The sequence below is a fragment of the Halichoerus grypus genome, chromosome 5 (genome assembly GCF_964656455.1).
Source record: "Halichoerus grypus chromosome 5, mHalGry1.hap1.1, whole genome shotgun sequence".
NCBI classification, from domain to species: Eukaryota; Metazoa; Chordata; class Mammalia; order Carnivora; family Phocidae; genus Halichoerus; species Halichoerus grypus.
Window position 1 is genome coordinate 142,681,480 of NC_135716.1, and position 16,498 is coordinate 142,697,977.

Here is a 16,498-nt window from a genome sequence, read left to right on the forward strand (position 1 = left end):
AAGGTAAGGTAAATCTCTCTCCCACCTGGTCTCCTTTGGCACTTACTTCGGCATTAACTCAGCAATTGATTCCCTGTGTCCCTAAAACCCCTTCTAATTGTTTCATGTATATATGTCTTATGATTACCGTAAAAAGATTGAGGATTCTGGAAAGATAGGGAACACCAATATATATCAATCAACAGATTTTTTTTTGTCCCTACTGGAAATGCACATTCCACCACCAAGGAGTCACCAACCTATAGGAGAAACTTAGAGGTAAACAGAAAAGTCAGTGCAACACAACACATTCTCTATTTGAGGCATGACTGGAGTGCTGTGGGGATACTGAGGCAGGCTGGTGTGATTGGCTCTCCCGCAGGTGGCAGGGAAGGTACACTGATCAGCATTGGTTGGCCCCTCCAGATCCATGCTCCAGTCTGGAGAGCTGACCAATCTGGACCACATGTTTGAACTGACTCTTGAGTTTGGTCCCTCACTTCATCCAAGGATGCTTGTTAGGTCCCTCCCAGTTCCAGGCACAGCACTGGCCTCTTCAGATACAGTGCTGAACCAAACAAAGCTGATCTCTCACGATTACCATCTCAGGGGAGACAGGTCATAAATAGTCACAGGACGTATGGCAGCAAATATAGAATTATTAACTGTGAAAAATGCAACAAAGGAAAAGGATAGTGTGAGATGGTAACTGGGGGAAATGTGTTATTTGTGGTAAGAACTTAACCAAGGGAGATTAAGTGAAGGAATAAAGGAAAATACTGTTGAATCCAGGTGAAGGAAAATTGAAGGAATTCAAGTCAGTCTTCATTTTTTTCTCATTATTTCAGTGTGTCTGCTTATTTTACCATCTAGTAATGGTTCTATGAATGAACAAATATTGTACTCAAAGAACTGAAATAATTCTCATCATGCTTTGTTTTATTGACCATTGACTGTTTCAATAGTATCTGCTTGCCTCATACCTCTAACATCCTATAAATCCCTCTAGGGCATGGATTGAGATTTCTCTCTTGGTTTTTTGGTTTTTTGGATGATCTGAGATGCTGTAAGCAGGACCGAGCCCCTAGTTAACGCCCTGCACCCAGTTGTTGAACGTCTAGAATAATAGGACAGTTAGTTCATTGTAGATGGCACAGGCCGGTCCTGGGCCCAGGAGTTGGCAGGACAGAGAAGAAGTCCATGTCGATTTGCATTTTCCCTCAGCTGAAAGAAGTCTTTAGCCAGTGGTTGGTGCAGGGGGTGACATCCACAGCATCGGTGCCCAGAGGCTGTCAGCAAGCCCGGGTCTGCACTTTAGACCCTGGACATGAGGCGCCTCCGTTCTGGGGTGCAGGGTTATTGCACTCTCTCCTCCTCTCCTGGGTGCCTGCTCTGCAAGCAGACCAGGAGCTCCAGCAGCTCCAGCGACCATCTGCCTTGGCTCCTGCACAGATAATTTCCCAAGGGAGGAGAAGGTTAGCATACAAGAAGCAGCTCAGACTAGCAGGAGGGAGGCCCATCCCATTGCCCTGGAGTGGTCCACAATCTCTCCTTGGGGAAATGCCTGGTGTAGCCAACCAAGACCTCTGTGCTCGCCACCTTGCTCTTAATTTGAAATTCTGGATGGAGTGAGAAGAGGCCACTGAGAGCCCATCTCATGAAATTGGAATGCACAGTTCCATGGAAGAGAGATAGCAGAGTAATGCGGGAAGGCACGCTCCTCTGGAAGAATGACACAGAGCCACTGGAGGGTGTGAAGAGCAGGGAGCACATCCCAGCCAGGGATTCACAGACAAGGGCCAGCCTGACAGCCCTGTCGAGAGGCTTGCTGGGCTTTTGTGAGGGTTTGCAAATCAGACCCCTCCGACTCTGACGGTGGGGCCACAGTGAGTGACAGAGTCTCTGCAAAGAGCATGAGAACATAGGCACTGATCACGGGTTGCTTCTGGAAAGCCAACTCATGCAGCCCCCTGGCCTGAGGCTGCTGCCTCCTACTGGCTCTGTGCCTTGGGCCCGACCCTCTCTCAGCCTGAGTTTTCACCTCTAAATGAAATGACTGGACTAATCTGGTGGGGGTTTTCCATCATTTTTTTTCATTATTGTTTTTTTCCCCCTTAAATGAAATTTTATACGAACCTCAATATGGCAGCCAGATGAAAGTCAGGCTGTTTTATTTGAAGCTAGGGTGTCTGTCACATTTGCCCTGCTCCCCTGGGGCAGCTCCTAAGACCACAAGTTTCTTCAGATCCCAGTGTGAATATCACTGGATTAGATTATCTTCAGGTCCCTTTGAGCTCTGTAATTATACTCCCTGGTGGGACAGCCACAGCGGACTTCTCTGTCTCTATTTTTCTCACTTCCATGACTTGGTCCCCATAGGCAAAGGTTTGCAGGGAAAATCCTTAGGGATCAATGTCAGTGGGTCTCCATGGTAGCTGACTGCCCAGTCTTAGATTTCCTTACCAAATTAATCTTTGTCAGGCTGAACTTCAGTCTGATGTCCCCAAGGCTACCTGATGTCCACACGGTGCTTGTAACAAGGTTAATGGAATACCTGTGTGCTGCCTGCAATTGACTGATGTAATCTTGCAGGAGAAATGGGCTGTGAGGAGGAGGACCCATTCTCTGTGCCCTGCCACCACCCTCAGATCCTTGGCATCATGTCCCCCTTCCCCAGGGCCCATTGTTGTGTACATCTGACTCAGCATGGCTGCAACTGAACCTAGCATTGGACCATTGAAGAGGCATAACTAGGTAACCCACACTCCCTATTCCTTTCTACCTCTGTAGTTTTGTCCAGGGATCCAAGGGATCCAAGCAAGTCACTGGTACTGCAGGCCTATGCCATAAGTGTAATTAGTAAGGCAGGGCTCTTTAAGTCAGGTTGGCTGATAAGCATGGACTGGGACATACCTTCCCTTCCCACTCCCCAAAATAATAGTCAATGCAATCATCTCAGACTCTCTGCCCTCATTTCTGAAATTTCCTGACTCTTAGGATGTACATCAGTAGAATGTAAGTTAAGAGCTTGGGTCCTAGCATGGGTCCAACCCCCTGGGTCCAATCCTGGCTCTGACACTCCGCAGCTGGATGACTTTGAGCAAAGGTGTGTCACCTTCCTCCTATCCCAATTCCTCATCAGTGAATTGGGGCTAATAACAGTACTTACAACATTCTTGGGGGAAGAGATGAGTTCATGCCCAGGGGGTGTTGAGATAGTGCCTGGCACAGAATAAGGGTTAGTTATTCTTTCTGTTCAATGACCTTTGGTCCCTTTGGAAAAGCTGCCTGCCCAATGAGGTGAATGAGGGCTGAAACCCAGTCCACACTCTGCTTGAAAGTCAAGAAAACCCAGGGCCCAGGAGCTGGCCTCTATCAGCCCCGAGAAGTTTCTTTGTTTCTCCCCATTTACCCACCCATCAGGCAGTGTCTTTTTTCAGTTTCCATGAGGAAACTGTGCCAATCTTTGACCTGGTAATGAGTCTACTTGTTTTTTATTCTCTGCATCCTCATTCATAAGGACGCTGGGATTCACTCACCATGTTGGCTCAGCCCTCTCAGAATCCCTCCTACAGGATACAAGGCAACCTGTTGGGATTTAATTTGCACTCCCTTCAGCCAGCAATGGAGGGATTTAGATGAGGCACCAAACCAAGATTGACCCTCTACCAGGAGAGCAATCTCTTCCTCTTACATATTATAATAGAGCCTGCCACGTGTGTTAGCTAGGGTCACAACAACACAACCTGTGAGGAAGGTACTGATACTATCCCTATTTTTCAGGGGATTCTCAAATGAAAATTGGCAACATTGGTATTCAGAGGCCTATCTGCCACCAGAGCTCTGCCATCTTGCTTCCCGTTGAGAACTACTCCCCCAGTGAGGAAATTATAACCCGCCATCAGCTCATTTTCAAACCAGGCTCCCACCCCATCTACCGTGGGCATCCGCAGTTCGTTTTATGGACCTAAGAGTAGTATCTTAGATGTACCTATCCGGAGTTTCTTTTTTTCCTTTACATTATCTTCTTTGCACTGGCCAGTTGAGACTGATTTATACATTGATTTGGCAGCCCATGTGTTTTTGCCATCATTCCATGTACAATATAAACTTTGTATGGGCAGGAAACTGAAATCATAAGGATTTGGGCTAAATTCTTGGGCTAGAGATTCTCGAAGCTCAGAGGAAACTTAAATGAGCGAGATGAGCCCCAGAAAAAAGAAATGGTTCACCAGTGTCTCACAGGAAGTTAGTGAAGTAGTTGGGACTCACGTCCAGGTCCTCAGACTTGTTCATCTGTGAGGGATATGGATTTCTAATCCTTGTTTGAGAGCTTTCTTCCCTGGGACCAGTCAGTTCATGCTGTACCATGATACACTGAAACCTGACTTGCCCCAGCCCTTTTGAGTTTTGGCCATAGCTCCTTGCACTGTAATGCCACCTATTTAACTCTTGTCCTGAGTTGAGTTGTGTGCCCCCAAAGATATGTTCAAGTCCAAACTCCCATCACCTCTAAATGTGACCTTGTTTGGAAATAGGGTCTTTGCAGTTTATATCATATTAAAATGAGGTCATGATGGATGAGGGTGGGTCCTAATCCAACGACTAGCTTTCTTATAAGAAGAGAAAACAGATGTATAGCAGGGAACACCATGTGAAAATAGAGATTGGAATGACACATCTACATACAAGCCAAGGAATGCCAGGGATCACCAACAACCACCAGAAGCTAGGAGAGAGGCATAGAACAGATCTACCTTCAGAGCCTGTGGAAGAAACCAACCTGGCCAATACACCTGAATTTTGGACTTCTAACTTACAGAAGTGTCAGACAATACATTTCTGTTGCTTTAAGCCACCCAACTTGTGGTAATTTGTTATGGTAACCCTAGGAAACTAACATATCCCTCCAGAAATAAATCCTACTGTCCCTACACACCTTGGCAAACAACAGATCTCATCTGAGAGAGGGTCTTGATAGCAGGGAGAAAGCAGAAGAACCATTACAGTGGGGAGAGGGCGTCAGCCATAAAGCAAGAGGTCACAGGAAGAAGAGGCGGGCAACCCGAAGGTCCTTTCTGTGCTGGCCCTTCTAAGGGGGGCCGGGCTTGCAACTGAGTAAGGATGCATGGGCCTTACCATCTTGCTCCATTTGCTCACAGGCAAGGCCCTTGCGACCCAGGGGGCACTGACACTTGCAGCTGGTGCCCTCGAGGATGGGCTCCCCATTGTTGAAGCAGGGCCCACAGCGGCAGGCATTGAATTCCATCAGGTACTGGTCCAAGGCCCGGTGCAGGTTCTGGCGTTTGGTCTCCAGGGGCCCCAGGGTCGTATGCCTTAACACCTCATGGATGGGCTGCATCTGTGGGTGCAGAAAGAACAGAGAGCACCTCCCTGGGCCTCCAGCTTCCCAGAGCCCAAGAACTGGCCATCAAGCCTCTGGAAGGCCTGCTACGTGCCAGGCACAGAACTAGACACTCAACTCTACCCCACTCCATCAGATCCTCACCACCATTCAACTCCGGAGTGGCTACCCACAGCCACTCAACTCCAGAGACTGCGAGTGTTTGAGTGACTCAGTCAGGATCACATAATTAAGTGAAAGAGCCACTCTGTACATGGGCCTGCTTAGCTCTGAAAGCTGTGGTCCCCCAATCCCAGAGGAAGAGAGCTCAGTAGCAATCTATGTCAACTCATCTGCCCCACTCCAGCCCTTTTAGGCGGCAGGAAGAGGGTAAAGTATTATGGGTATTTATGTGTGGTTTTTTGGGGGTTTTGTTTTTTTTGATCGCTAACCTTCAATGCAGGAATTATTAAAGACCTTATAGGTAGTTGTGTCAGCAGGTGTTGAACACTCCTATTGGTATCAGTGTGGACAGGTGTGGGGGGGGGTCATTTGCATTTGAGGCCACCGCCCATTCCAGGAATGACTATAACCCAGGGTTTCCCAACCTCAGCAGGACTGCATTTCCAGCTGGAGAATTCTTTGTTGGTGGGGGAGGGCAGTCCTGTGCATTGTAGGATGTTTAGAAGTATCTCTGGCCTCTACCCACTAGATGCTGATAATAACTTCTGGTTGGGAAAACTGAAACTGTCTCCTGACATTGCCACATGTCCCCCGGGGGGTGAAATCGATCCTTGGTTGGGAAAGAGTAGACGTGGTAGAGAGCACTGAATCTGGAACCAGAAAATCTGGCTTCGGATCTCAGCCCTACTAGTTCCAGCTGTGTCATCTGTCAGGTTAGACGGGGAGCCTGCCTTCTTCGTCTCTAAAATGAGAACAATCCTCTTACCTTACTGTGAGGATGAAAGCTGATAGATGGGAGAGGCCTATCACAGAGTAAAAGTTCAGTAAATGCTGCTCCCGTCCTAGTTCTGTGGTCTTTCCTGTCTGTCTCTAAACCTCAGCCTCATTTTCTCTAAGGTGGGAATAATAACCTACTTCCTAGAATTCTTATGAGGATCTAAAGAAGTAATGAATGAGAGCTACCATTGCAGAAGGGAAGAACAATATAAAGTAAAGCACCATTTTTATTAGTTAGATGTGATGATAGGGGGAAAAAGCCGAAATTCTTCAAATTGCATGTACATATGGTTGTGGTTGGCATGCCTTTAACACTATATATTTTAACACACAGTCATGCAATGAAAGCTCCTTCACAGATCTCCCGTTATATAGGACAGGAACCTGAAGCCCTGAGATGGGAGTGATTTGCCAAGGTCACAGGGCAATTCAGAGCTAGGACTGAGCCTCACTTCTCCAGAATCATAAGTCAATAGATGGCACTCACAGTAGCCTTGAGTGGGTTCCTGGAAATGTGTACAGAAAGACCCATGACAGACAGACCTTGGCTTGTGGTCACAGGTTGCAACGGAGGTCACCAGCCTGGTCATTTCAGGACTGGCTAGGCTGCCAGCCAGGGGCAGATGACCACTTACTGGAAGTTCAGAAAATTTGGCCCCATTGTTAGGAAGTCAGTGCAGGATGCACTGCCCTGTGACCCTGGTTAAAGATGACTCTTAATTCCAGGGAAGGTTGGGACCATTGGGCAACTTCCCTGTGACCTTCCAGTGGGGCTCAGCACTCAGTCCCCTGCCTCTCACTCCTCACTCCCAGAATCCACAGCAAGTGGAAAGGGAGCATTCCTTGGGAAGGGCAGGTAGCGACTTAAAGGAGGGAGGAGGGGTGGAGAAAAAGAATCTTAGAGCTTGAAAAGATATTGGCCATGGTTTTGTTCCCATTTTATAAATAAGAAAACAGATTCAGAGAAGGCAAGTGGTATGATATTAGCAACACGATATAACCTAACACATAATAATATATAACATAGCACAGCATCAGAACATAACATGATTCCTATATTAACTCTGTCTAAGTACCTGCCATAAATCAGCACTGCTAAGCTATGGGGACATGTAAGTGAGTAATACGTTGTCTCCACTCTGAGCGTCAGGTTCCAAATAACCCCCTGGCTGGACTCCTTGCCCATTGTCTGTCTGTCTCTCTCTCCCCAGCCCTTCAATTCATTCTTCATATATCTGTAAGCATCCTCTTTTTAAAACACAGCTCTAGCTGTGTCATCTTCCTGCTGTGTAACCTGCCAGCACCTTAATGCATCGAATCCAAACCTCTCAGGGGGAAGCCTGTGATGTGAAGAGATCATGGGTATTAGAATCTATCAGACAGAGCTCAAGTTGGGCTCTGCCATTTACCAGCTATGGTATTTGGCCAGCTTACTTAGCTTCCATCAATCTGTTTCTTCAACTGACATTCACTAAGTACCCACTACTCTCTCCCTAACCTTATGAAGTAACATTTTATTATCCCCATGTTATAGACTGGGAAACTAGGGCTCAGAAAATAAAGTAACTTATCCAAGGTTATACACTGAAAAGGTGGCGAGCCATGATCCAAATGATATCTTTCTCACTCCAAACGTAGGCTCTCTTTCCACAAAGACAGTATTTGGTCTTCTCCAAATCATTAATATCAGACTTCCCCTTAGAAGCTTTGCTCAAGGCAAACACAAAGTTCACCTCTTGCCCATGAAAGTTTATATATTGCCCCTGATATCAATTTTACACTTTTTGCCCAAATGACTAATAGCTTGATGATAGCAATTTTCAGGCCCTATGTGAATTACAGGTGCATGAAAATGGTCCCTTACTTATTGGAGAAGAAATGAAATCAGGGTTAATCCATCTGACCTCTTTCTTCATAGAGAGCAGGGTATTATAATAGACTTTTGGGTTCAACTGGTTGGTATATATTTTAAGAAGAGGAATGTATCCATACCTGGGATTTTAAATATATGTAGAAAATGGATAAGAGTCAAGAGAAAATGGGCAAGAAAACAATATTTTATTTAAAAGCCCAAAATACAGTTCTTTCCTAAATAGACTACCCTTGCCTATGAATAGAAATAGTTAGACAACTGGTAGAGCAATCCATTTCCTTTGCACTTTGAGTACAATCTTACTGCCTTTGTGAGGTTAGGGATTTAGGGCAGGGTTTCTCAACTTCAGCACTATTGACGTTTGGGGTCAGACATTTCTTTGTTGTGGGGGCTGTCCTGTGTGTTGGGAGATGTTTAGCAGCATCCCTGGTCTCTGCTCAGTAGATGCCAATAGCACCTTCCTAGCTGTGACAACTCAAAACGTCTCCAGATGCTGCCAGATTTCCCCTGGGGAGCAAAGTACCTGCCCCCCTCCCCCCATGGCTGAGAACCATGGCTTCAAGGAAGGTGCTAGGGTAGAGGGAAGTGAGAACTGGTTATGAAGTCTGAAGGTCTGAAATCTAGGCAGCTACATATGAGCTCTGTGACTGTAAATGGCTCACTGGTGACTTGGAGCCTCAGGTCCCTAATCTTTTCCATGGCGAGACTCACATCTGGACCAGAGGTTCATTGTGATGAGGGGATGGGATCCCTTAGAGCAGAGGCAGATGGCCTTTGAGCTAAGAATGGTTATTATGTCTGTAAAAGTTTGTAAAAAAGAAGGAGGAGAATTTGTATGACAGAGGATTTATGTGGCCCACAAAGCCAAAAATATTTACCATCCGCTCCTTTACAGAAAAAGTTTGCCAACCCCCACTTCAACAAATGTGATTTTAAAGTCTTTTCTGTCTAAATGCAAGTTCCTGTTTTTTTAATATGGCCTAATGCTGAAGAAATTCTGGGACTACTCGTGTAAAACTAGGCTCTGCTCAGATAGTAAGCTTCTGCTCCCAGTGGTCCTGTGGCCTGGGTTTAAAGTCACGCACTCTACAGTCAGGCGTGGGGAAGGCCACCAGATCAGTGTGCCGTTACATTTAATCTTGTTCTTTGATGGGCTCATAATAAGAAATATGAAATGATCTGGTCTGCTTCACTTTCATTCCTCATGGACGTAGAGTTCCTTCAAGTGCGAAAAGACTTACCTCAAAATCAATAACAACAGGATTATACTTTAATGACCTCCCCCAGGAGCGATATGTAATGGTGCTCCCGTTGTGAGTCAAGCCGCCGCCCCAGCCCGAACTGCCACCTCGAACCCGAGAAATGAGGTCTTCCACAGCCATGGCCTTTGTGTCGTTTTCTGCCATCAAGAAGATAACTGCATTAGTTCATTTTCCAAAAAGCCAAAGGACTGGTTGGCAAGCCCCACCAGTGAGATCTGGGACAGAGTTCATGTGCTCCCCTTAGAGCTGTCTCCCATGCTTCTACCTTGCTCAGTTAACTCGTAGGACAAAGCAGAAGAGAAGGACCAGGGCCTAGAAATAGATCCATCCTCCGAATTAGAGAGACCCAGGGAGGACAGCCCCGCCCACACCACACCAGCATGGCAGAGGGAGAGGATGGGAAAGTGGATGAGGATTCATTCATGATGCATTTATTCATTCATATGCCCCATGCCTGCTACCTGCCAACTAGGCTTAATTAAATATCACAGGTGCTGTGACAGATGTCTCTATGGGGCTCAGAAGGGGCATGGAGAAAGATCTACAGTACAGGAGGGAGGGTGGTCAGGGTGAAAGGTGAGTTGTCTAGAAAAGTGAATGAATTTTTGGAGGTAAATGGAGAGAGGAAGGAAGGGCATCACAGAGAAGAAATCATTTGACTTAAGGCCCTGAGGCATGAGTAGCCTAACACAATGGGAGTAACTTGAACCTGTTTCATATCTACCTCATCCACTATACTATAAACTGTTTCATCATCCCTGCATCCTCTGTGTCTCCCACCTGAAAAAAAAATACCCAATACATTTGATGAATGAATGCATGCATGAGCACTCACACTGACTTGTTCAGGAAATGCCACAAAATATCTGTGTACAGTCTTTCTCTAATAATTGTTCTTTGCCCTTAATAACTATATTCTTCTCTCTCAGAAGACTTGTCTCCTCCCTCTGGACTGTAACCCAAGGCGCCTTCATCTCAACAGTCAACTACCCAGGTTCTGTCTACACATTCCTTTCATCCCAGTTCTTTCTTAGATCTTTGTCTAGGGCTCAAAATCTAGCAGGGGACATGTTCCAAAATCATGTCTTTCTAAGGTGATCTCAGCCCATGGTGAATTCAAAATAGAGCCACAACTAGTCATTGCTTTGGGGTATTGAGCACCTGTGCAGCATGACCATTGACTGAAATGGAATCAACTGAGGGGGAAAATCATGTTCATGCCCTGAGTGTGTGTCCAAGGAAAAGTCTAGCTGCTCTTTGGGAGACCCGTTACTCAATACTTACTAGGGTCGCCACCTCCAAATCTTTCACAACGTTCCCCTGATAACTTTCCTCCAATTTGTATCCCGTCTGAATAGTCATATTCAATGCCCACAAAACCTCCAAAGCATGACTTGATATCTCTGCTGGTAACACCTGTGACAGGGAAACAGACACACAAAATGCTGAGATGCTTCAAGACAGTGAATATGGAACAACTCACAGCAGTTGTAGCTAGCTTCAGTTTTGGAGTCTAAGAGATCTGGGTTGAGATCCCAGTCCTTTAACCCAAATTCAGTGTTCTCTTCTGTGTAGTTCAAACTCAAATAATTCTTGAAATGAGAAGGAAATACACCTACTAGTTGCTCAAAAGCGCTAGTTCCCTTTCTTCTGCACATTCTCCACAGAGCTTCCTTGAGGCGGGGATTCTGCCTCATCCATCTCCATATACCCCTGTGCCTCGCACAGTACCTGGCCTGTGATTGGCACCACTTCCACTCCGCCATTTTGCACATATTACCCCTTCCTCTCTCCACTTTCACCGTTGTTCCAAAGTCTACTCAAGCTCCAGTTCAAATATCATGTCCTCCATGAAGCAGATTTAGATCAGAACACTTCCCTCTTTCTTCAGAGCTACCAATGTGTTTTGTTCAGGCATGAATGATGATATTTGTACATTTCTTTTTTTACCCAGGTCCTCTTTGTACCCCGGAGGGGCCAGAGGGCTGTTAGAAGATGGATAGATCTCCACTGGGAGTCTGCCTGCCTTCTGGCCCCATGATAATTGAGTCCCACATTAGCTGTCCCTATATTTGTCTACATCTGGGGACCCACGGAGGAACCTGACTCTTGTAGATGAGGAGCATAATTCTCAAAGTAGTAAAGTCATTTTGTCCCAATCCCTCACTCTGTAAGTGAACAGAGCTGGGTTTCCAGCCCTTCGTTGGGCTGGCAAGGTAAGGCGAGAAGAGTTGGCTAGAGCAAGATACTGACCATTGCTACAGAGTCCAGCTTTTTCTGTGGCTCAAGTTTTCCGAAGGTTGTGAACTGGAGTTTGTATTTTTGAAATATCATTACCTTTTTTTTAAAATTTAAATTCAATTAGCCAACACATAGTACATTATTAGTTTCAGATGCAGTGTTCAGCAGTTCCTCAGTTGCATATAACACCCGTGCTCATCACATCTCATGCCCTCCTTAATGCCCATCACCCAGTTACCGCATCCCCCACCTACCTCCCTTCCAGCAACCCCAGTTTGTTTCCCATAGTTAAGAGTCTCTTGGTTTTTCTCCCTCTCTGGTGACTTCCCATTCAGTTTTCCCTCCCTTCCCTTATGGTCTTATGCACTGTTTCTTATATTCCACACGTGATTGAAACCATATGATAATTGTCTTTCTCCAATTTACTTATTTTGCTCAGCATAATGCCCTCCAGTTCCATCCGTGTCAATGTAAACAGTAAGTATTCATCATTTCTGATGGCTGAGTAATATTCCATTGTATATATATACCACATCTTCTTTATCCATTCATCTGTTGAGGGACATCTCAGCTTCTTCCATGGTTTGGCTATTGTGGACATTGCTGCTATGAACACTGGGGTGCATGTCCCCCTTCTTTTCACTACATCTGTATCTTTGGGATAAATACCCAGTAGTGCAATTGCTGGGTCGTAGGGTAGCTCTATTTTTAACATCTTGAGGAACCTCCATACTGTTTTCCAGAGTGGCTGCACCAGCTTGCATTCCCACCAACAGTGTAGGAGGGTTCCCCTTTCTCCGCATCCTCACCAACATTTGTTGTTTCCTGACTTGTTCATTTTAGCCATTCTGACTGGTGTAAGATACTTTTAACTGCAACTATACAATAATTATTACCAGTCCTTGTATTATTATGGCAACCACAAGGGAAAACTAATTTCAGTCAGTTATTCAATTGAGCTAAGGATTAGATCTAATATTTTCAAGGAAGTATTCAGCAACCACGTTTACTTACCTGCATCCCTGTCAAACTACAAACTCTGTGAGGTCAAAGATTTGTGCCTTATTCACTACTCTCTTGTCAGAATGGCAGGACAGTGTCTGCTGTGGAGGAGGCACTCAGTAACTATTTTCAGAATACGTGATTGATGAATGAGAATAGTGAGCGAATAAATATACACCAGGAGTCCTGTGATACAGGTCTCTGACAGAAAAAAATCTCAGAAGTCGGGAATCCTGAATTCAAATTCCAGTCACTTGGATAAATGGATGAAGAGGTTATGGTGTGTGTGCGTATATATTGTGTGTATGTGTGTGTGACTATTATATATATATATGATTATTCACCCTTAAAAAAGAAAGAGATCCTGCCATTTGCAATAGCGTGGATGAACCTGGAGGACATCATGCTAACTTGAAGTAAGCCAGACACAAAAAGAAAAAAAAAATGGCATGATCTCACTTATATGTTGCCTCTAAAAAAGCCAAGTAAATATATGGAAGCAAAGAGTAGAAAGGTGGTTGCCAGGGGTGCAGAGGTGGGGGGAGTGGGGAGATGCTGGTCAAACCAGACAGAGTTGCAGTTAGGATGAATAAGTAGAGACATCTAAGTGCAGCCTAATGACGGTTCATCATATTGCATGGGATACTGAACATTTGTAAAGAGTGTAGATTCCAGGTGCTGTCATCCCATACACACAGGAAAAAGGAACTATATGAGAAGATACGTTAACTAGCTTCAATGTAGTCCTTATTTCCCTTTGTATACGTATATCAAACCATCGTGTTGTACACCCTGTGTACTCATGTTATGGTTTTAAAAAGTAAAACTAAACAAATCCCAGTCATAGGCACCCTGTCTGAGCTGAGAAAAGGCCTGTGGTCACACTGGGCTGCAGTTTGCTGTTTAGGGAGAGAGGGGCTGGATTTGTCCATCTCCAGGCCCCTCTGAGCCTCAACCTCCCCACCCTGTGTGTGTGCGCATGGGTTTCTGAATCATTTCTGAGCTGGGAGTGCCTGGGAGGCAGGATGCTGTGGGGCTGTAAGCACCAGCACTCAGCACCAAGCCCAGGGTTTCTCCTGCCACTTCTACTCAAGTACTTTTAATTGTTAGTGCATTACTAATTGAGGAAGATTTAGCATATTTAATTGTTTTGATTAAAAAATGCTTCACCAGTGATAAACAAAAGTGGGGAAAAGGCATGCAGAGGCAGAAGCCAGAATGATTACAAGGGGACTGGCGGTGGAGGGCTGCCAGCTTATGGTGGCAGGGCAGGCTGATTACTGGGATGGAGGGGCTGGAGGATGCCTGCAGAGCCCTTATGCTCATGCGGGGTCTGCCACGGCCTGCCACGGGCTGCAGGGGGAGGAGAATTCCAGTTCGATTTGAGCAGCACCGCTCGACTGCAAAGATTTGCCTTCCAAGGACACCAGAGTAGGGTACCGCCAGCAAGGGAAGGTCTGCGACTTCAGAATCCTACGATGTGAGAGCTGAAAGCATCTTGGACACCCAACCCACACTTCTCATTCGTAGTTGAGATGCCCTCGGTTCATACAGGTGAATTATCTTGCCTAAGGGCATACAGCTGAGAAATGGTGGCGCTGAGATTCAAACTCAAGTCTATCTTGCTTAGAAGCCTGTGGTATTTTCATTAATTCCAGTTATCACATCAGACTAAAGAATTCTGCTGTCAGAGAGAAAAATTTAGTAAACGCTGACTGTGTACCATCCCCATCACCCTGTGTGTTAGGCAGTGTAGACACTGTGAATTAAATAGGAATATGATGGAAATCTGAATTAAGGAAGGTCTTGTCCTTGAGAAGCTAACAGGTTTGGGACTATACTAAACAAAAACTAAGGTGTATCCCGAGAGTCGCATGTTTCAATATAGGAGGGTTAGGAGAGGAGTCTCATCAGAAGCTGTAGGGGAGGCCAGATCAGAGCTGTCTGCAGAGTACCCATGGGAAACCAAGACCAGTAAGCTGGGCAGGGGGTGGGCGCATGGGGGAGGGGGGGTGCGGGCAGAGAAGGTCAAACCTAGTGACAAAATCCAAGACTTGAAACTGGTATTGGAAGACAAGACACAGAACCAGACATGTCTTGCTTCCTCCATCTAGTAAAGAGCAGAGGAAGGAGAGCGGAGAGAGAGCAGAGAATGGTCTGGGGCAACTCTGTGGCACTTGTCCAGATGGGTGTGTGGCATGGGTGGTGGAGTGACTACACAGCTGACCTTTGAACAACATGGGGGTTCGGGGTGCTGACCCTCCACACAGCTGAAAATCCAAGTATAACTTTTGACTCCCCCAAAACTTAACTACTGATAGCCTACTTTTGCCTTACAGTTAACATAAACAGTGGATCAACACATATTTTGTATATTATATGTATCTTAAACTATATTCTGACAATAAGCTAGAGAAAAGAAACTGTTATTATGAAAATCGTAAGAGAAAATGCACTTACAGTACTGTACTATATTTATTGAAAAAGCCCACATATAAGTGGACCCACACAGTTCAAATCCATGTTGTTCATCAGTCACCTGTGTTTATAGAACCAAACAATGATCCGCCATGGCTCCACCCCTCCCATCAAGGCTGGACTCCTTAGATGTCAGCTTTGGACCATATCCTACTGGCATTTGTTTGGGGGTCTTGAACTCAGTGAACTCTGGAGTTGATGTTTTTCAAACCTGGCTACACAATGAGATCATCTGGAGTGCTTATTAAAAATACAGGTTCCTGTGTTCCACCTCTATCAGTTCTAATGCTGAATTTCAGAGTCATCAGCAGTCTGTATTTAAATAGATTACCCAGATGATTCCTTGTCAGTGCATCTGGGACCAGATACTGAGTAGCGTGGTTCTACAGAGAACTCTGGTGGCCTGTCCCAGAGCACTGGCCTCTGCCCTATCTCGGTCAATGCCTTTGTCAATGCCTTGGATATGGCCCTAGCAGCCAGGCTCATCATATCCACCCATAAGAAGTAACTAGGAAAAGCCAAGGATCATTCAGATAAAGAATCAGGATTCAAAAAGCCCTCAGATGTTTTGGAAGGATAGACAGACCAAGCATGGCAAAATCAGGCTCAGTTGGGAAAGCTGTAACCTCCTTCCCTGGTGAGAAAATACCATGCACGAGCACAATAGGGAATGGGCACAGCTTAGAAAGCAAGAGAAAAGGCTGTGGAGTTTTGGATAACTTCCAGCTCAGGAAGACAATGAAGCCAGGTGAAAAACCAGGGGAAAATTATAATCAATAAAGTAAAGGAGGGGATAATGTGTGTGTGTGTGTGTGTGTGTGTGTGTGTGTGTGTGTAGTTTAGAGAAACCCAGAATCTGATACAAAGTTCTGGAGTCCACATTTTTAAAAAGAAATAAGAAAAGAGGACTTTAAACATTTTGTAGCCTTAAAAAAGAAGGAAATCCTGCCATATGCAACAACATAGGTGAATGTTGAGGACATTATGCTAAAAGAAATAATCACGGAAGGGCAAACATGCATGATTCCAGTTATATGAGGTATATAAGATAGTCCAACTATCAGATTATAGAATGGTGGTTGGCAGGAGTTGGAAGAGGAGAAATGAAGAGTTGCTAATCAATGGGCATAATGTCTCAATTATGTAAGTTCTAGAGATCTGTCCAACATTGTCTGTATAGTTAAGAAGACTGTATTGTACACTTAAAAATTTGTGAAAAGAGTAGATGTCATGTTAAGTGTTCTTTTTTTTTTTTTTAAAGATTTATTTGAGAGAGACAGAGTGCGCCCGCAAGCAGGGGAAGGGGACAGAGGCAGAGGGAGAGAATCTCAAGCAGATGCCCCACCGAGCACAGAGCCT

At 45.3% G+C, this 16,498-nt stretch overlaps 1 protein-coding gene across 2 annotated transcripts in view; it reads right to left on the reverse strand.

The window, feature by feature from the left end:
• Positions 1-897: 897 nt before the first annotated feature.
• Positions 898-16,498, reverse strand: part of C8A (complement C8 alpha chain) — a 63,534-nt gene continuing 47,933 nt past the window's right edge. For both annotated transcript variants that reach the window (XM_078073091.1, XM_036122829.2), the window contains 4 exons: positions 10,703-10,834; positions 9,398-9,555; positions 5,119-5,341; positions 898-1,423 (listed from right to left, as the gene is read on the reverse strand). In XM_078073091.1, coding sequence (XP_077929217.1) covers positions 1,272-1,423; positions 5,119-5,341; positions 9,398-9,555; positions 10,703-10,834 — 665 coding nt within the window. In that variant the 3' untranslated portion in view covers positions 898-1,271. The remainder of the gene's footprint in view (positions 1,424-5,118; positions 5,342-9,397; positions 9,556-10,702; positions 10,835-16,498) is intronic.